Source organism: Euprymna scolopes, chromosome 32, assembly GCF_053919585.1.
Source record: "Euprymna scolopes isolate OS-2025 chromosome 32, ASM5391958v1, whole genome shotgun sequence".
NCBI classification, from domain to species: domain Eukaryota; kingdom Metazoa; phylum Mollusca; class Cephalopoda; order Sepiida; family Sepiolidae; genus Euprymna; species Euprymna scolopes.
In genome coordinates this window covers 72,163,531-72,185,822 of record NC_136513.1, presented here as the reverse complement: position 1 = coordinate 72,185,822, position 22,292 = coordinate 72,163,531, and the positions used below count along the sequence as shown (strand labels likewise).

Genomic DNA, 22,292 nt, shown 5'->3' with positions numbered 1-22,292 from the left:
AATATATATACAATAATACAAAATATATGTACAATAATACAAAATATATGTACAATAATACAAAATATATGTACAATAATACAAAATATATGTACAATAATACAAAATATATGTACAATAATACAAAATATATGTACAATAATACAAAATATATATACAATAATACAAAATATATGTACAATAATACAAAATATATATACAATAATACAAAATATATGTACAATAATACAAAATATATATAAAATAATACAAAATATATATACAATAATACAAAATATATGCGCAATAATACAAAATATATGCACAATAATACAAAATATATGTACAATAATACAAAATATATATAAAATAATACAAAATATATATACAATAATACAAAATATATATACAATAATACAAAATATATGTACAATAATAGAAAATATATATACAATAATAGAAAATATATGTACAATAATAGAAAATATATGTACAATAATAGAAAATATATGTACAATAATACAAAATATATGTACAATAATACAAAATATATGTACAATTGATATGAAGGGGGTATGAGAAAGATTAAAAGATATCTAATGATTTAACAAATTATTTCTGTTGGAAAAGCGATGGCTTGCATGAGAGATTTGAGACTGACTCCAAAATTTTAAAATGATTTTGAATCAGGACGGAGAAATATTTTGAACAATCCATTTTATAGGCATTGGCACAAGCTAGATTTTCAAGATTCCCATTCGCCTTTTCTTCCTTTTTAGTTTTCGTATATCTCCGAGTATTTGCTCTTGTTTGACAATTTAATTCGTCTTTTTGTATCTTTTGATATCCGATGATTAACTTCTGATAAGTTTGCTGATAAAAAGGACCCCTAGGGTTTGTTCGTATATCATTTTCAAAGCGGTGTGTGTGTGTGTGTGTGTGTGTGTGTGTGTGTGTGTGTGTGTGTGTGTGTGTGTGTGTGCAGAGAGAGAGAGAGAGAGACGGAGAGAAATTGAGGTCTGTGTGTATATGTGTGTGTGTGTGTGTGTGTGTGTGTGTGTGTGTGTGTGTGTGTATATATATATATGCATCAGGCGAATGCAGGCAGTCACGAAAGTGAGGGAAACCATCATCAGAGACCTTCTCTTTGCCGATGACTGTGCCCTTAATGCCCCAAATGAGATAGAGATGCAACGTCAAATGGACGGATTTTCCACCAGTTGTGACAACTTTGGTCTCACCATCAGTACAAAGAAGACAGAAGTTATGTACCAACCCGCCCCAGGAGATGCATACCATAAACCCGGCATCACTGTCAAAGGACAGAAGATCCATGCTGTGGAGCAATTCACCTACCTTGGCAGCACCCTCTCCCGCACCGCCAACATTGACATTGAGGTTAACCATAGGATCTCCACAGCGAGCAGTGCATTTGGAAGACTTAGAGACAATGTGTGGAAGAGGAGAGGCATTACACTCGCAACCAAACTGAAAGTATACCGAGCGGTCGTCCTGACAACCCTACTCTACGCCTGCGAAACTTGGACGCCATATAAAAGACATGAAAAACAGTTGAATGGCTTCCACCTCAGATGCCTCCGTAATCTTCTCAACATCCGCTGGCAAGACAGAATTCCTGACACAGAAGTCTTGAAGCGCGCGGGGCTCCATACCATCACCACCATAATCTGCAAAACCCAGCTCCAGTGGGCAGGCCATGTCTATCGCATGCACGACAGCCGAATCCCCAAACAACTTTTCTATGGGGAACTCAGCCAGGAAAAGCGGAATGCAGGGGTCCAAAAGAAACGATATAAAGACTGTCTGAGAACGTCCCTTAAAGACTTTGACATCAGCCCCCAGTCTTGGGAGAGTCGCGCTGCTAAACGTTCGGCCTGGCGTTGCGTCATCAGCCTAGGAGCCGACAAGGCAGAGAATCAACGCATGACACATGACCAGCAGAAGCGCAAGAGGAGGAAGGAGAGAGCTGCCGGTTCACAGCCTGCCGATACCGCCTTCACGTGTCCAGAGTGTGGAAGAGTCTGCCGAGCATGGATTGGCCTCATCAGCCATCTCAGGACCCACAAACCCCTGACGCCGAATTAATTGATACCTTGGTCATCGTCGATTTCGACGGACGAGCAAGAAGAAGAAGATATATATATATATATATATATATATATATATACAGTGTATCACATTTCTTCAAATATTTAATTAACTATATCTCTTCATGGGACAACACTGAAAAGCCAAAATTAAAAGTAGTCAGTCTGCAGCATATATAACAGAGTTAATTTATTTTCCCCTCAAAATATGTCCATAAAAAGCTAAATCTCTAGCAACAAAAGTGAATACACCCCTTACTAAAAGTTGTCATTATTAACATACAATATGTCAACTCTTAATATTTTGTGTGGCCACCAACATTATCCAAAACTGCCTTTACTCTCTTAGGCATGGAGTTTACCAGAGCTTCACATGCAGCCACTGGAATGCTCTTCCATTCTTCAATTACGACGTCGCGGAGCTGGCAGATATTTGAGACTTTGCGCACCTCCACCTTCTGCTTAAGGATGCCTCAAAGATGTTCTATTGGGTTTGAGTCTGGAGACATGCTTGGCCAGTTCATCATCTTTACTCTCAGCCTCTTCAGTAAAGCAGTAGTTGCCTTGGATGTGTGTTTTGGGTCATTGACACGCTGGAACACTGCTCTGTGACCCAATTTCTGGAGGGAGGGGATCATACTCTGCTGAAGTATTTGACAGTACATGTTGGAGTTCATGTTTCCCTCAATGAAAGGTTACTCTCCAATATCTGCAGCAATCATGCAGCACCAGACCATGCGATTCCCACCACCACGCTTGACTGTAGGCATGACACACTTTGTACTCCTTACCTGGTCGCCGCCACACATGCATAACCAAACAAATTAAATTTTGTCTCATCAAACGATAGGACAGGGTACTAGTAATCTATAGGCTTTGTTGACATGTCTTCAGCAAACTGTTTGCAGGTTTCTTGTGTATTGCCTTCAGAAGAGGCTTCCTCCTGGGGTGACAATCATGCACACCAATTTGAGGAGTACAGAGCAGTTCTCCAGCATGACAATGACCCAAAACACACATCCAAGACAACCACTGCTTTATTGAAGAGGCTGAGGGTAAAGGTGATGGACTGGCCAAGCATGTCTCCAGACTTGAACCAAATAAAACATCTTTGGGGCATCCTAGAGGTGGAGGTGCGTAAAGTCTCAAATATCCACCAGCTTCGTGACGTCGTAATCGAGAAGTGGAAGAGTATTCTAATGGCTACACGTGATGCTTTGGTAAATTCCATGCCCAACAGAGTAAAGGCAGTTTTGGATAATTATGGTGGCCACACAAAATATTAAGAGTTAACATGTTATATGTTAATATTGACAACTTTTGTTGCTAGGGATTTAGTTTTTATGGCTATATTTTGAGTGGAAAATAAATTAACTCTGTTATATATGTTCAGACAGACTACTTTTCATTGTGTCAAGAAATCATTTTTTCAGTGTTGTTCCATGAACAGATATACTTAAATATTTTAAGAAATGTGAGGGGTGTACTCGCTTTTGTGATACACTGTGTGTGTATATATATATCTATATATATATAAAAATGTAAATGTTGGTTCGTTCTAAACGAATAAAACCCTATTTCTACGTTACCAATTTATTTGAAATTTTCAGACAACCCATCTTTAGAGTCGAGGTATGTTTTTATGTTATTGAAATAAATTTACCTCGCGAATTATTAAAATATTAAATAAAATAAATATATTTTTTTAACCGTTAATGCGAATCTGTTCTGTTGTAAAACTGAACTTCCGGTTCGATTCATTTCACAGCCACAAATTGACGAAAGATTTCATTTTCTGTTAACTCGATAAATAAAAAAAAAAAAAACTTACTCATGCAGAGAGTGATCCGTGCTGAAATAATAATGTTATTATTTAAAAAGCCATTCTTAACATGGGGAAGGGAGGGTGTTTTGTACCTATTCTGTACTTTAACCTTACAATTGGATAAAAACATATCATAAAACCTTAATTAAACGTGGAAAACGATTTTAAAAAATAGCGCGGATCACTCTCTGCATTAGCACACACACACACACACACACAAAAAAAATAATAATAATCCCATATTTTAAAAATTTAAATTCATTTATGTACTTACCAATTTTTTAAATTTTATTTATGTTAAGGCTTTTCACTCATGAAACATTACGTTTTAATTGTTTAGTTTATTTTCACGGCATTGTTTACATAAAAAAAGTTTGTTTTAACTTTTTCTAAACTGTTTCATTTTTACGACATGCCTCAACGTATTATAAACACCCTAACCCCCCTCCATGTTAAAAAAAAAAACGCCCTTCCATAAACCTCGAAAGCCGTTCTTAACATGGGGAAGTTAGGGTGTTTATAATATGCTTGGGCGAGTCGTAAAATTAACGAATATTTATTGCAAAAATTGCTTGAAATTTATTTATTTGACAAAAAAAAATTACATTTTGGTACTCCTTGGGCGTTGAGTTCCATGGCGACCAGTAGAAAAAAATAATAGTCGCTCACTTAGTCTCCCACCTCACCCCGCACGTAACATATTTTATTTACTGACGTTGCCGTAACTAAACGATTATTTGTCACATTTACAAACATTTATTTATTTATTTATTTTGAAAAAAGTTTTACTTTTTTATGAATATTAAAAGAAAAATGGGTACTCATGCAGAGAGTGATCCATGCTGAAATAATAACGTTATTATTTAAAAAGCCATCCTTAACATGAGGAGGGGAGGGTGTTTTGTACCTATTCTGTACTTTAACCTTGCAATTACTTGGTTAAAAAAAATTGGATTGGAAATTTTAAATTCGACCGTTTTGGATTTTACCATTCTTGGATTTTTTACCCTTCACCGGACTATCCATGCATGTGAAATATTTTTATCATTTTTCTTTTACCTCCTATTCCCCTTACCTCACCCTTTTTTTTTTAACCAAGTAAGATCTGTGACTTACTTGTAGTTTCATTAAATATTTTTATATACAAAATCCGATCCTGCATTTTGCTAATTCCTGCCCTCTGATGAGAAGGAGAGTATTTCTTCGAAACTCCGCAAATTAAGGACTATCCACTTATCTTGTGCTTCCTTTTTTTAAAATTAAATATGTTTTTAACTCTTTTTCAAGATGTCTTTTAACAGGTTTTATTAATCATTTCTTCATATTATAAGCTCTATTTCCTTTTCGGTTTTATTGAGCTTTTACATCTGGTTGAGATTACTTTACTTGTAAATATTAACTCTTTAATATTTATAATATATTTTAAGTTTACCATTTTGATTACCTTGGTAAACTTATTGTAATTTTTATTTTATATATATATATATATATATATATATATATATATATATATATATAGGAGAGAGAGAGAGAGAGATATGTATATTTATATATGTAGAGGGAGAGAGTGATATATATATTAGGGAAAGAGAGTTACATAAATAGATAGATATAGATATATCGGTGAAACGAAAATGAAAGTAAAATTCTCTCGGTCAACACGTAGTTGAAGAAGTTGTTGATTGATCTTGTCGCCTTTTCCTGTCATTTAATTTAACTGCTGCTCACCTGCAGCTGTCAAAGGTTACACTTTCACGATTCTCTTCCCTGCTTTGGACATGTCACGGCTTGACAACGTTAAGTAATTTAGCGCTATTGTGGAATTGACAGCAAAACAAATTCAATGTGCCTTCGTTTTTTTTGTTTTTTTTTTTTGTTTTTTTTTCTTTTTCTTTTCTTTTTTTATAGTTGTTTGTGAAGAATGCATATTTGTCTCATGGCAAAATGTGGAATTGTCAGGCAGGGTTCAATCTATGATGGGTGGTGTGCACAAAAGAGACCCTTTTCACTTGTCTCATCACAGGGGAAGGGCAGGGTTAAACATAAGGTCAGTGTTTAATGTGGGGAAAATTTAGTCCACCAAAAAGGACATTATTGGGGCAAATGTAAAATTTGTCTCGGTCTAGAAGGATTTCTCTTTCACTGACCTAGGACAGAAAAGATAAGTAGTACCAAAAGAGATACTACATTTTGAAATATTTGTTTGCAGAAAATATTTTTTTAAATTTACATTTCAAACTAATTAAGCACAAGGCCATCAAAGTGTGTGTGTGTGTGGGGGGGGGGGTCGTTGATCATCCACATTTATCCTACTCTAAACTAGAATCACCCGGCCCTCCGTGGCCACGGGCGACAAGATCAAAGTGTAGTATCTGTTCCGACAGATGCTGCAAAGCTATGACTAGCAAAGACCATATGTGGGGCCAACCCCACATATCTAAACTTGGTCACTGAAGGGGCAACCCTTCATACCAACAGTTTCTAATCCAGCTCCCATTTCCCACCTCTCGGGAGCTGGTACCCCCCTTCCCTCCATCTCCACATTAAAAATCGGCCTTGTGCCTAATTTGCTACGTGGGGAAGCAAATAAATATTTACTCTTAACTAGAATCATCTTATACTACATTTACACTAAAGGTTGTTCTATTTATGATAACCCAAAATTTGTTCACACTTTGGTCTTAGTCATAATTCGGCAGATGTGGCATTAAAATGATGTAATCCATAATAAAAAAATATATCTTTTTCTTTTTCTATTTCACTTTCATTGTCTTCCTCTCCATCTCCATCTCCCTTTTCCTATCTTTTCTTTTCTCTTTTTTTCTCTTTAATCTCCAGTCTTTCTCTTTCTGCCACTTTCTTAACCCCTTCTTACTGTTTATAATTTTTCCAATAAATTTATAGATCTTACCCATCCACCTTTTCCTCGGTGCATATCCAGGGTTTTCCATGAATTAATGTGTACCCCTGCTCAAAACCATGATCTCCTGTTGTCACAAACAGCCACCTCGACACCAAGTATTGTTTTAGTATTCTGTTGGTAGTATATAGTAGATATTTGATTGGCATGTTCTGACTGAACGAGAATCCACCCAAAACCTAATATTAAAATCAGTCTGGAGAGATTCTCTTTCCTTGGCCGAGGACAGAGTGACATATGACGGTGGAACAGTTACTGCACCGCGATCCGATCTCGGAAGCAGAGGAAAAAACCCACTACGGATTTCATCACCCACGGAGAGAGAGAGAAAGGAAGAGAGAAGGAGAGAGAAGAGAAACAGAACGAGGGGGTTGAAAAACGTTCGACCAACGTCAGCATCAAACACCTCCCACCTCCTCCAATATGAAGGCAAGCGACAGGTCGTCTTTGGTCAACGCACGTAGTGACCGCGCCGTGCCAAGAAGCAGAATAAGGAATCAGAACATGATTTCGTCAATTCTATTTTTAGAATCGAGGGGCGAAAAAAAAGAAAGGAAATATAATAATTCCCTCGTGCGAGGAGTTGTGAAAAAAAAGTTTGAACATGTAAAATGTGTTCTGGACAACCAAAGCGATGTCACATTTCCGAAGTTGGCAAAGACAGAAAAAAAAAAAGATATCTGAATTAATCCCTCGATCAAACTATTTTGGATAACCCAAAACGGATGCCGACAGGCATGTTTAAAAGAAAAGAATTGAACTGCAAGTGAAAAAAAAAACAAATTTTACTTTCTTTCTCTGTCGAGCTGGAGATTGGACTTTTTCTTGTGTGGACTAGTTGCTGCCGTTTACCTTTGGTCTTTCTGTTATAGGATTCTCTTTCAGTTAGTATGTTAAAAATATTCCCCAATCCCATTAACTTTGAATATATTTGTTTTTGTTAAATCTTTCTTTCCCCTTATCATTAATAAATTTAGTTTTATATTATTTGAAAGTGTTTGTTTCGTTATCTCTTACAAATCTTATTGTGTACGATTTTTGTGTTTATTTTGTATCCGCCTGTCTCACAGAAAATAATTGTTTTATTTGTTTCAAACCTTTTTTGTATAGAATCATTATCAGGAAACTTGAACCCAATCTGGGACCCATGAACATACCCCCAATGCAAAAGATTTGTCTGCCTGTGATAAGCGTTTGCTATCCATAGATGCCCATCCATACCCCTGGGTTTGCATTTTATTGTTATATTTAAATATTGCTCCAGCCCGTATGTAACACTATATATATATATATATATATATATATATATATATATATATATATATATATATAATTATTAAATACCTACAAACACTAGTTTCATGCTTTCGGGAATTATCAGTGCAGGATGTCACGATTAACACCAGTTGAGAGATTCGAACCCGGCAAGGAAGCTATCTCTGACTCCATTAGCAAGGACCAAATCCATTCGGCCACCGTTAACCGTGAAAAATATTGTTGAAATTTAAAAATGTTTTTTTTTTTTAATGTTTTTAACGTCTGTCAGAGTGATCTAATATTTTTAACGTCTGTCAGAGTGATCTAATCATTATAATATCATGATCTGCGTATGCAAGCTAAATTGACCGAATTTAATTCGACTGTAAAGTGCTCAACAATAAGAAATGAGTTTCTTAAAGCAGCTGACATAATTATTTACTATAATAATTATTAAATACCTACAGACACTAGTGTTTCATCCTTTCAGGAATCATCAGTGCAGGGTGTCACAATTAACATGGGCCGAGAGATTTGATACCGGCAATGAAGCCATCTCTGACTCATATATATATATATATATATGTTAGATCACTTTGGACAGACGTCTCAACATTTAAAAATGATTCCCAAAAGGATGAAACACTAGTGTATGTAGGTATGTAATGATTATTTTATTAATATATATATATATATATATATAAGAACAAAGAATTAATAAAACATGTTAAAAACACTTTAATTTTCAAAAAGGAAACACAAATTATGTGGATTGTCCTTAATCCGCAGAGTTTCAAAAGAAATACTTTCCTTCTCATCAGAGGATAGGAATTAGCAAAATGCAGAATCAGATTTTGCTTGCAAAGTATTTACTGAAACTACAAGTAAGCCATAGAGTTTACTTGGTAAAAGTTAAAAAAATAGTGGAGCAGAGGGAATAGGGGAAAAAAAGAAAAATGATTTCATGTGAATGGATGATCAGGTGAAGAGTATAATATCCAATAATGGTAAAATCCAAAAAATGTTGGTAAAAGTTTGATATCCAGAAGTAAAAATCCAAAGGAATCGCGTTACTGGAAGATATTTCGATGTCATCGAAAACGCAGAATTCCGTGAAATAATTCACAAATGGGTACAAGAAAAAAGAGTGAGTTCAAAAGATATTATTATTAAAAGAAAGATAAATTGTGTGCAGAATTAATAAATGGAGAGATTTTAAGACACTTCTGCTGAGGCCGACTTTTTCACTACGAATCTCTCTATATTTATTTTAAATATATTTCTATAATTTCCAAGTTATAGATCAAAGTTGTCTGGCATAAACACAAACCCCAGCGCCAACATTACACTGTATATTTCTATACATCCTTAGGTCAAAATCAAATATACTTATGCAAGTACTCTATGTAATGTAGTCTATTGAGCTTTACCTCCATTTTCAAGTTACAAATCTTAAAAATCAAAATATACTCTTCAGCCTGTTAAAAACGGACAAAAATTGACTTAGAATGAATGCTTTATGCCAAACTTTTAAACTATGGCGTCATCACTTATCAAGTCTCGAAGGTCACTCAAGGATAAAGGTTAATGAGTGTACCGTAGTCATCGGGACACCAACGGGGGGTGAAAATCGGATATAACTTGATTATTTAAGGGACGGCGAAATAAAAACTTGTTCACATTGGACTTGAAGACGACCATGTTGTAGTCAGCTGGAAAGTAGGCTAGCAGGACAAAGTTCCACAGGCGAGCAGTTCTAGGAAAGAAGCTTTGTTCATGAAATCTGTGTTTAAATTTCGGCATAGGTAATAAGTGGGGGGGGGGACTGTTGATAGTTGTTGTTATAGCTAGACTATTATGATGAATAGCCTCTATTAATCTCTAATCTGTATCAAACGGATACCATAATGCTTAGTTTGTTGCACCATATCATAACAAAGGTCCATACAAAATTTCTGCCAGATCGGCCCAGTAGTTTAAAAAAAAAAGTAGAACATAAAGTATTATTACGGTGACTAATCCCTATTATTCCTAACTGTGCATCAACTGGATACCATAATACTTAGTTTGCTGCACCTTGAGTAAGGGTCATACAAAATTTCAGCTAGATCGGCTCAGTAATTTCCAAGAAAAAGTGAAACGGCACACATGCAGACAAAGATAAATATAATATGGAAATATTAACTTTTACAGAATGATATAAAACGTAATCAAACATGGTTCAGTATACGAAAAGTCAACATTATCAAATATTTTTTGTAAAGTGTTTATGTAATAAATGAATATTTGATGGAGAGGATATCGTACATATGTAAAATGGTTGGTGCTATGAGATGCTAGGTACAGATAGCCATTTTGTAGAAGCGTTGGTGTCTGTACTCCTCTGATTAAGCTGATTTGAAATGAAAAAAGTAGAGTTCCATATACAAATACCAATATCTTCATAAAAAAGTCAACTTAATACAGAAACAAGATTTTAAGGCAAGTTGGTTCGGCAGACAGGCTTCAACTATGGAAAAAGAATGGCAAGGAATGAGAGGACGTTTTTGGCACCAGGTTGCCACAGCATCTGTTCAGAAACTCATTCTGGACAGAAAATAACGAAAGATACAAATGCACAGAAGTGTTTTATCGGCAATACCATTGCAGAAGTTTGAACATAACAGTGCATGTGTGAAAACTGGCATAAGTTGCTACATGTATTTTGGATTTTAGTAAAACGCCTTGTCATCATTTACTTCTGAAAATGGAAAACGTTTGTATTTCTAACAAAATAGTAAATATTGTAAAAGTTTCTAACAGAACTATGAAAGGCAAAATTAATAACAATTATTGTGCGCCGCATCAACACACACAACACCAAGTCAAACACAAAATCAAGTACACTCAACATCATCTTACATCAACGCTTACTCTGTGAACTCGGAGTAACGGGAATTCCCATATGCACAAAACAAAATCACTGAAAAAAAAAAAATACCCTAACTAAGAGTAAGGATACTGAGTAAACGTTGGATAAAATGATGGTTAAAATTATTACGAACTTGTCAGGATTTGAACCTGGAATCTTCTGATCTGTAGTCAGATGCGTCATCCATTGCGTCACAAGTCCTATCCGTATGCCGAAAGATGTTACCGCAACTGTATACAGACAGTGCTAAATTCCGTTGACATGGGCAGGTAACTTTTTTGACAATTGCACAAAACGGCCCAAAACCCCTTATTTCGGGCTTTTTGTGTGACTCAGCGTTGTTCATTATGAACCATATATAGATAAGGACAATTTAGGGACTCACACCTTTCAGGGAAAAACAAGAATTTTTCAGTTCAGTGCATCTGTTCGAAAGTTTTATTGGTATATATACACTCACACATAAATAAATAAATAAACATTTAGAATTTTATTAATAGTATATGTTAATCTCTGAGCTAAGGCAGTTGGGTTATCTCCCCTAAAGCAAAGTCTGTTTGAAGTGACCTGCTCTTGGTTGCTGTTGTGGAAGTAGGTTTTGAGGAAGGCGTACATACTTTCTAGTGTTAGGGTTTAATATTGGGTCTTTTATTTATTTATTTTTTTTGATATTTCATAAATGATCTGCATAACGGTATAAATTAATCAAGAGCCGTGAGTTTCAGGAGTTATGAAAATCATATTCATTCAGTGAAAGTTGTTCTGGAGTCAGTGGTCTTTTGTTTTTATGCAAGATATTTCAGTGATAAGATTTTGGAATATTTCAATGAATAAGGTTTAACAGACTGAGAGGCGATAACGTTGATGAGTTGTTTGTGTGCGCGTCTGTGAGTACGTTAATATTTGTGTGTGTGAGTGGAGACAGATGGGCACTCACAGTAGGGCGCCCAGTGATACTAATCCACAAATTCGGGTCAACTGGGTTCCACTGGTTTATTGAAGAAAATTCTAGCTCTTAAAGAGTTTAGATAGCTCCTAGAAAGGTCATTTCAAATAAATTCAGAAAGTTTTCTGATTGGTCCAAAATATAATTTATTTGTTTTTATTCAGGATAATGAATGCACAGATGACACAAATGCATTTATGCATTTTGATTTTGTATGTCAATATGTACATATCGACTTACTACAATCTCAACCAATGTTGTAATAAACGACTTTTTAATTTCAAACAAAATCACAGCTCAAGTTTTAAAACAAGTAAGTTTGATTTTGAGATGTTTAAAATGACATTTGGTTTCTTTAACAAATGGCAGACTTGCAATCAGGGCAATATATCTTTCAACTGAATTCAAACGGTTCATCAGTTTAAAGCCTAAAAACTCGTCTGTCTCTCAAACCAAGAGATGTACCCTCTCTGCTCATTTTGCTAAAATATACAGAAAGATATCCTGTTATTTAGAGTAGGGCACACAGCAAAACAACTTGAGAATTATGGATTGTTTACTCACTGGGTATAAAAATTGACTGACCAGAGTGTATTATCTGGAGTGGACATACAATCATCATCTTAATTCAGTGCTTGATTTAGACAATGACCTTAGTGTCCATCAATGTGGTCTCAGTCATTGCTGTAACAAAGGAATTTTCCTTCCAAATAAAAACCATAGTTCAAGTTTAAAACAAGTAACAATGTTTTGTTTTTTCTTATTAATGAGTTCAATTCACGATAAAAGAAGTGCCATTTAAAATCGCCGCAAATCATTTTTTCGTTTCCCTATTTTAAAACTAAGCATTAATCAGAAATGACTTTTCCAGGGCATTCATCGTCAAGCCCAAATATCAGCCGACATGATATTGTAAATAAACACAGACGGAATTTGATATTATAATTATTATTTATTTATTTATTTTCGAATTAGTCCACCGAGCAAATTATTCCTTGTAATATATGATAATCAATAGAGGATTGATTCTATCATAATACGTACACAATCTATATAAATTAAAATATCATGTTTTAGCATATTGTACAACGAGGAAATGCCCGGCGGCCAACTAGTGTATATATATATATATATATATATATATATATATATATATATATATATATAAAGAGAGAGGGAGATCAAATGACAATTTCTTGAGTGATCTCTCTTCTCTTAGCTAAATATTTTCTTATTGCAAGTCTGCCGTTGTAATATGCACCTCCACTAAACATGCAGCAATGCACATGTTTACACTTGTTTCAGTGTTGCCTAAGTCAAATTTAACAGCAGTTGTCTTATGAATTGATATTTCTTTCCTATCAATTAATATCTTTTCTCTTTTCTTTTCAGTTTCCTTTCATGGTTGGTTTCTTTCTAGCTCTGCTTTGGTTAGTTTTGGTCTCTCTCAGTCGTATCTATCTAGGAATGCATTCAGTTTTGGTAAGTAAAAGTTAGTTCGTTTTTATTTTCATTTTTAAACTAATTGAAGAGATCAAGACTTGAAACAAAAATAGTTATAAGTTTTTTTTTTCTTCATTCTAATGATTACATGTTTTGTTTCTGTTTGATTCTAGGTTGAATATTTACTATTATTGCATGATTTTTGGTCCCCCGACAAAAAGAGGGTGGACCTGTAAATTCACCCTTGTCTGTTCGTCTGTCTGCACTTTTTTCAATAACTACGCCTTGGGATTTTTAAAAATTTTGTCCGAACATTAAACATGATATGAGTAAAAAAGTAACAGAACGGATTTTCCGGCAAAACTCTGGTTGCTACCCTAGGGGTGCCTTTCTGGTTAAAATGGCTAAAATTGACACTTTTGTGCATATTAAAAACAATTGATGCTTTGGATTTTTATAAAACTTTCTGAAAAGTTGTAAACTAACTGATTTCTACATAATTTTGTTTATCTATACTTCACAATAACTCTTGGGTGTGCCCCAGGGGCTCTTTTAAGGCTAATAAAAACACTCCATTTTGGGGACTATTTTACCATATTTGTCCAAAATTTTCTGTGTATGTCTATTTAGCAGTTTTGTATGGTGCTGAACTCAAATTTAAAATATGTTAAGGCCTTGGGGACTTTTGGAGGCTAAATGGGTGTGGGTCAAATGATGGACTTAGTTATTTTTTTATGCTTCGTTCACTGTGTACTCATGGGGTACCATGCACGCTTCACTTGTTTCTGATTTTTTTTTTATGGAAATTGCTCCAGACATGGCATGAAGCCACTTGATATAAGGAGCTAACAAGAATGAAATATAATTATTGCAAAGACAGGAGATACCTATTGACCTTAGCCTTGAAAAGATTAAGGCTGTAAGTGGAAGGAAAACAGTGAGCAGGAAGAGAGTTCCACAACCTTGTAATTCTTGGAAAGAAGCTACTGGAATCAGGGGTTGTATTAGAATGAGGTATTAAAACAATGAATTGATGGAGACCTCCAGTCTAATGAGTCAAACGAGTTGGAAGCAGGGAATAGATTAAACAATTCTAAAGACCACATGCCATAATATTATTTCTGTAAAAGAATGAGACTAGCAACATCACGTCTGTAAATGAAAAGGTGAAGAGAAGAAAAGGGAGTGCAGCTAAACAAATTAGATACATTTCCGCACTTTGGGAACCCTCAAATAGGACAGTGATTTACCAACCCAAATGATTGCTATTAGGAAACTGTGCATTTTCTAAGGTGCAGTTTATTAGTGCAATGCTTTATAGTGTTTGTAGTTCAAGTGCGCTGGCTACTACAATGTACTCATACAATATCTGAGTGGAGGACATTGATGAAGCTCTTCTGCTGCCCACCGAATGCTAGCATGGGATTTATAAAAAAATATAATGCTGATTGACGCTTAACTGAACAGATGTATTAGTGATTGGAAGATGAGGATCGTGCAAAAAGTGGTGAGTCTCCAAACTGTATGTAAATGACGTTCCTCACCATATAAGAGACTAGCCTGGGTGCCCGGCATTGCCCGGAGGTGTGTGTTGAGCAAAAAAAGAAAAGTGGTAGTAGGCAGGCAGGCTCGAATCCGTACCATGAAGGAAAAAAGAATGTGAAAAAAAAACATGACGTCTTTGCTGTTGTATTTATCGCCAAACCGGAAGTGACAAAGGTTTAAATTAAGCCTAGTCAATCGAAAAGAGGGGATGACCTTCGAAAATATCAGCGAAAAAAGCGACCCATCCCTTTAGAAAAGTACCCATTTGAGGGTGAAAGAATTAATTTTTTTAACCAATTTTTTGATGTTTGTCGTCCAAAGGGTTGAGCTTCAAAAAGATACTGATCTTGTGTATATCCGTCGCCTCCGTCGAAAGTTTTAGGCAGACATACAAACATACATTTAAAAATACAGGTGAGATTTATATTATAGACTAGCGGGAGTATCCGGCGTTGCCTGGGTGTTTAGAGGTGTGCGTGTTGGGTGGGAGTGGGGGATCAAAACAAAAGAATAAGCGAAGTAAGAACCCTGTTTAATTATATATATAAAAAAAAAAAACAATGTTAAAACTTCTGTAAAAAGAATCGTTGCCCAGGTGTTTGTGTTGGGGGGGGGGCTTAAAAAAATAGTTTTGGTAAGTAGTTAGGATTGAACCTGAAACCTTGAGGCGAAGGTGGAAAAGAAAGTGTGCAAAAAACCTGACACGTTACCCGCTCGGCCAACAAAGAGCAACTGAAACACGTTTGAATTTATTTAAGTATTAAAATCAGAATTGACACGTGCCCGCAATAAAAGTTAACTCTGCTATTTCTATTTGACCTCATTAATGTAGAAGTAGCGGAGTTAACTTTTATTGCGGGGACAGCTTTTGGGTTTGTTTACCCAACTTTGGCTGGTTGTTTCCCCAAGATGTTGGGGGGGGGGGGATCAGCTCCCCAATAAAAGGGGATTATCCAGATTGAATAGCAATTGTCTGATATAAGGAGTTTGGCCCACATTGATCAAAGCTGATTTCTACTGGTTGATTTCTACGGTGCGATTGCCAGGAACAATTCTTAGCTTTGAATTAGTTTCGGTTTTATACAAAAAAGCTGAACGAACACAAGACGGGCTGAAATAGCAAGAATTTTGTAAAAGTCGACGTAAATAAATCTAGATGCGACCCGCGTTCCCAAATCATATAAAGGTATAGAATAAAGAAACGAGTTGATATTTAATGGAACCAAAATACAGGGTGTCTCAAAAAATGTACTCATACTTTGACTAACAATAAAACTTTTATTCATGAATGTAGAATGTAATGGAATAGCTTTGAATACAGAACAAAAAACAAATGTAATCTAAGAATCATATTCGCAAATGTTCAAATTGATGACCATTATTGTCCAGACAATGCTGATAATGTGTATCAAGGATTCAAAACATACTAATCATCTCATTACAGTACGTTTCTTTTCTTTTTTTTTTTTAGACACCCTAAAGGAAAAGACAAATATAGCATAATAATAATAGTCTTATTACAAAGTATTCTTAACATCAAGAGTCATATTCTCATGGTCTTTATAGTAAACTAGCCTGGGTGCCCAGGCGTTGCCCGGGTGTTTGTAGGTGTGTGTTGAGCAAATAAAAAAAAAAACCCAGTGGCACGAAGGCGGAAAAGAAAGTGGAGGTGTGGGTAAGGGTGTTGGTTGAGCAAAAAAAAGAAAGTGGAAGTAGGCAGGCAGGCTCGAACCCATACCGTGAAGGAGGAAAAGAATGTGAAAAAAAAAATGTGACGTCTTTGCTGTCGCACCCATCGCCAAATCGGAAGTGAAGAATGTTTAAATTAAGGCTAGTCAATCGAAAAGAGGGGATGACTTTCGAAAATATAGGCGAAAAACGATCCCTCCCTGTAGAAAAGTGCCTAGTTAAGGATGAAGGAATTGATGTTTTTAGCCAATTTTTTTATATTTGATCATCTGAAGGGTCAAGCTTCAAAATGATACTGATCTCATGAAAATTTGTCGCCTCTGTCAAAAGTTTTAGGCAGACATACAAACATACATACACTCACACACACACTAACAGACAGGTGAGATTTATATAATAGATGAAAGAGTTCATAACGTGGGTTTCATAACACTCAGATTTATCACCAATCACCAGCTTTGCTGAATGGACGATCTCATTTTTTTAATCTAAAATTTAATTTTAAATGTGTGTGTAAAAAGTGATAATTTGATATGAACATATCATTATTTAAAATTAATTTTTTGTATAAATATTTTATTTTCCCATCGTCCCCTCCTGCAAAACTCAATGATTTTCTTTTTCTCTTTCATTTACAGGATGTGATTGTTGGAATTCTTTACGTGTGTATCCTTATTCCACTGTTATTTCCCTTTCTACATGACTTTGACCAATTTTCGGTGACACATCCGTTGGCACCAATCTTCACCATTGGAATCCCATTCGTCATGTGTGTCTGCTACCCTCCAGTTGACAAATGGAACACTGCACGTCGGGATACCACTCTCCTTGTCGCTGTTGCTGCAGGCATTTCTGTCGGATCATGGCTTAGTTACCAATATGGACTTGCAGCTGAAAGTCCACCACCACCGTACCAAATCAGCTTACCAACATTGACAAGCATCATCCTTAGTTTTATTCGAATTCTAATCGGCGTACCTCTTATGCTCCTCACGGGTGAACTACTCCGGCCAATCGTCCGGCGTATTACAAGCTACTTGCTCCAGATGGACTTACGTGATCCGAAAATAAAAAGGATGCAAGTATATGAACTAACGGATAGCTTCATTCCTTTCCTTTTTGTAGCTATCAACGTCACTTTTACTATTCCTCTCATTTTCAAATTTCTCTCAATAGATCGACCGGAATATTACTCTGAACTTTTAATTCCTGCTAATGAATGATTTTTTTTTTTTGTCAACAACCTCCTTTTTGCTGCTTTTATTGATCACCTAATCCCCACTCTAAAAAGCTGCCTTACACCACCTACAAATATTCTTGGAAGAGTATTGCTCTGGGTACAAATGCAAAAAAAAATACAAAATGTGAATCAAATAGATTTGAGGCAACCTATAATGGGCAACAGACAAAAGGATATATTTTGCCATAGCACTGTTTTTTGGGAGGTTTTTTTTTTTTTTTTTTCAACTTTTTAAGTTGAATTATGAAGAAAACAATATGGCAGTTTTAAAAAAAATGGAGCATTTTTTACAAAATGTTTTGCTAACAGTTTAAATAAAAACATAGATTTATTTAAATGAACATTTGGTTATACACATATTTTTAATTAAAAAAGAGTTTCGTTTGTAAACCGTTTTGTTTTGTAAACCTTCAGAATTTATAGAAAAAAATACAGTTTGATTTAAATAGACGTTTTATTATGCACACATATTGAATTAAGAGTTTCATTTGCAAAATATTGATTTATAAAAAAATTTTAAAAATGCATAGTTTTATTTAAATGAAATGTATAAACAAACAAAACAAAGAAATATTTAAAAAAACAAAAAAAAAACATTTACATAAAAATGTTGTGCAGAGATGGTATCATGGAATTATTAAAAATGTAATTTAGAAAAATATTGAATTGTATTACAAAAATATTTTTTTTTTTAATGTTGGATTTTTCACTGTATCATAAGCCATAAAACCGGAAGTCAAAAAGATGTTTTTAATCTGTGTTAACACAAAATATCTACTTTGGTTGTTATTCATTCTGAGCTGCCTTAAATCCATTTCATCCCAAAATTCTTTCCTTTTATAAGCAGCTTCTTCATAAATATATGATTAACTCTTTATTGAAAATATGTATAGAGAATTTTTTCTTTAAATTTATGCATAAGAAAATTATATATACATATGTATGTATATGTAATAATAATAATTTTTTTTAAATCAAATTTCACCCTGGAAATTATTATCACGGATTAGGGTTTAACATAGTTACACTGAAATAGCATTTGGTGTTAAGCAGTGATACTGGATACAAAATCCCTTTGTGACTATTGATTTTTATTTCACACCCACTTTCAATTAATTTCTCTCTTCTGGAGAATATTCTTTAAGACAGATGACAATGGCTTTCTGGTTGACTTGTCCTTAAAGTCATTGCATTCAGGTAACAATAAAGCAAAGAGATTCCTTTTATTCATTCGACACTCCTTCTGCAAACTCACTCATGAATTATTTTTCTCACTTTATCTCCCTCGTCAAAGTATAGTTTTAAAGTCTCTGCTCCATATGTGATATCCGGCATTTAGAAAGAGTCGAATAATGGTGTAAGGATGACAGTGACTAAGAGTTTAATGATACAGACTGAAAACCTAGGTGTATTAGGTTAAAATCCAGTTCATTCCATAGAAACATTTTCACCTAATACACACTTGACCTTGTGTCTCATCTCCTGGAAAAGAGTTAAATAAATACTCAAATGGTGAAGGCATTACAGAAACCATCTCACAGAAGCCGACTTGAGAAGCTTAACCTTTTCCTTTTTAAGTGTCAATGTAAAAAAAAAAAAAGAAAACAAAAGTGATCACCGCAAAAATTTACAATATCCTTTATCCTTTTGATAATTTCCCCAGAAAGGTTGTCGCAGCATGAAAACCTTGGAACTTTCTACTGACTATTTTTCTTTTTTTAAGTTAAGCATAAAAACAAAGGCTTGAAACTGACTGTTATTTAAGTTGGAAAGCAGAAATATGTAACAACTTCATTCTAACATGTGACCTAGCTGAACCAATCAGAAATCAGTGGTATCATACTCTGTAAAAGTTAAGTGAACATGCAACTGGAAGAAATGTGAATTTTCTAACATAATCGATGCAACACTGAAAAACAAAAACAAAAAAAATTCCTTTGAGATTAATTTAACGTTTTTATACGATTTACATACCAAATAATAAAAATCAAAGTGCTACTGTGCTTTGTTTTGGGTGAAAATGCAATTAAAAACAATTCAATAAAATAATATCACAGGGTCTTTGTGCTGGATGTCCAGAGAAATGAAGATATAACACAACCTCTTACAAGGATTTTGGAGATTAACCCCCTCTCCCATAACCAAATATATTCTGAAACCAAAGTACTTAGATAAATGTTTCAGTTTAAAGAAAGGTGGTACAGTATTATGGTAGAGTTTGCATTCCTGCGAGATCTTTGGATGAGTGTTTTTAGGTTAGTAGATGTAGTTAAAAATAATAGGTCCAATTTACAAGGAATGGTGAAGGAAAACATTGGAAGAAGTGATAAAAATAGACTTGAGGGAAAGGGATTAATCAAGATCTGGTTAGAGATAGGGTTAGAAGTCAATTTCTTAAAACCGTCCAACACATGCCAACATGTTAAACTGAATATGACGACGATGAATATGATGATGAATAGACATTGTGTATCAGTAATTAATGACTGCAAAGGGGGTTGATATCTTTGGCAAAACAAACCCTATTGAATGTGAAAAGAAAAAATGATCACTGAAGATAGATGCAAATCGCACACTATTATCATTTCTCTTTTTTCCCTCTGTTATTGTCCAAAACATTCAACAACATGTAAACTAGATGTTAAGCTGAATATAAAGAGATCTTATTTACTTGTCACCCTATAAAGGCAGTTAGACACGGTTGTTTTGTGATTCAGTTTATTTGTTCGCCCCAGTTGCTGTAATCAGACTTGTTTCTTTATGAAATTAGTTTTTATTTTCGCTTTCTCTCAAGAGAATGGTCCATTTAATCAACAACATACCTTAGTCATTCAGATGTTCTCATTCTACCTTCCCATATTTTGGTATTTGTGCAGAATAATGAACTAAGGAATTCCAGTACTTGTGGAGGTTCTCAAGTCTTGAACATTCATCAAACAGAGCTTTTTCTTTTAAACAATTTCATGAAATTTGTACATTTTTTTTATGGAAAGTTTTTGACTGATTAATAATCAAAATTCTTTGTAATTTTTTTATTTACTCTTTCAATTTTTATTATTTAGTTATTTATTGTGGAAGATCCATTGTCTGTAAAGACTAGTATGAGTAAGGTGGTGCCAGAAACAAACCATGCTCATTCCCAGTTTCTATTTCATGGCCAAAATAGTGCGCTTGGGGCCCATTTGGGCATCGTTTCTAGCAGTGTTCAAATATGAGGGACAAAGACATTGGTGTACTATACTACACAAGTACATTCTACTTTCGAAGTTGTTGATAATTTGAATAGAAAAAAATGCATCTGAAATGTGAACAACAGCCAATATGAGTACAGCAGTTTTAAAAGATGAAAATATCAACAAAAATAAGTTTATATTGTACGTATCCATTATGGAATGAAGTTCTCTGGAAAAAAATTTCACTTAATTTCATCAAGTAGATTTTTTTTTTTTTTTTTTTTTTTTTTACAGGGGAAAAAAAATTGATGATACCGAGTAAAAGATTCGAATTTTAGGAAGAAAAGCTTGTATTAAAGATGGGGAGGGAGTGTCGGCACTTAAAATTGAGTTATCTCCTCATGGTGTGTTCTAAAAATCCAAACAAAAATTTAAAAAATTCAAAGATGTCTACCTTCAACGTGCTGTCATAAAAACGTGTTTTTCCGCTGTAAAAAAAACAAAAAAAAACTACTCTGTCAAATTAAGCGAGGTTTTTTTCCGAGATCTTCAGTTCAAAACAGATACATACAATACATATAACCTTTTTTCGATATTTTCATTTTTTTTATGTCTTGATTAAAGTGTATAAGTGTCGCAGTTGAAATGTGTAGGAAGAGGTAATGCCTGGAAGGATAGTCTGATGATAACAGAACAGATAGTACACTATGCTCCCCTGAGTAATCTGAAATGGTATGAAGTAAGTGAGCATTAAAAAAATTAGTTTCATCTTCAGGCAGATACCAAATTAGTAATATATATAATGAATTGTTTACTTATTGTGTTTGGGCACTGGATTATCAAAAAGGGGTCAATTTGCTGTAAATCAAGTCATGTAAACTGAGAATCTTTATTCCAATGTTTCAGATGGTTGTCTGCATTTTGTATAAACAACCAAGAATAAGATAACAGTTTGAAACATATAAATAATATTTTTCATCCAAAATACTGTTAAATTAAAATTTATCCAAAAGTCTATCTGAAAAAAAAAAAAAAAAAAAAATATGAAGACAAGGCATGAAGTCACTTGATGTAAGCAGTTTTTTTTGTTTTTTTTTTTAGAATGATAAATTGTAGTAAGATGACAAAGTAATGTTTTATTTACATAATACAAAAGTCATCTTTAAAAATATTTTTATTTTATTTTATCTTAATTATTGATTGTTTTATTATATTAGTTGATTTTTAATTATATTAGCCATTACTGAAGCCTTGAT

At 34.3% G+C, this 22,292-nt stretch overlaps 1 protein-coding gene across 1 annotated transcript in view; it reads left to right on the top strand.

Annotated features, from left to right (window-relative positions):
* Window positions 1–18,011, top strand: part of LOC145256432 (sphingosine-1-phosphate phosphatase 2-like) — an 81,483-nt gene extending 63,472 nt beyond the window's left edge. Inside the window, exons 2-3 of the mRNA XM_080115325.1 lie at window positions 13,339–13,428; window positions 17,262–18,011. Coding sequence (XP_079971451.1) covers window positions 13,339–13,428; window positions 17,262–17,846 — 675 coding nt within the window. The 3' untranslated portion in view covers window positions 17,847–18,011. The remainder of the gene's footprint in view (window positions 1–13,338; window positions 13,429–17,261) is intronic.
* The last annotated feature ends 4,281 nt before the right edge of the window (window positions 18,012–22,292 follow it).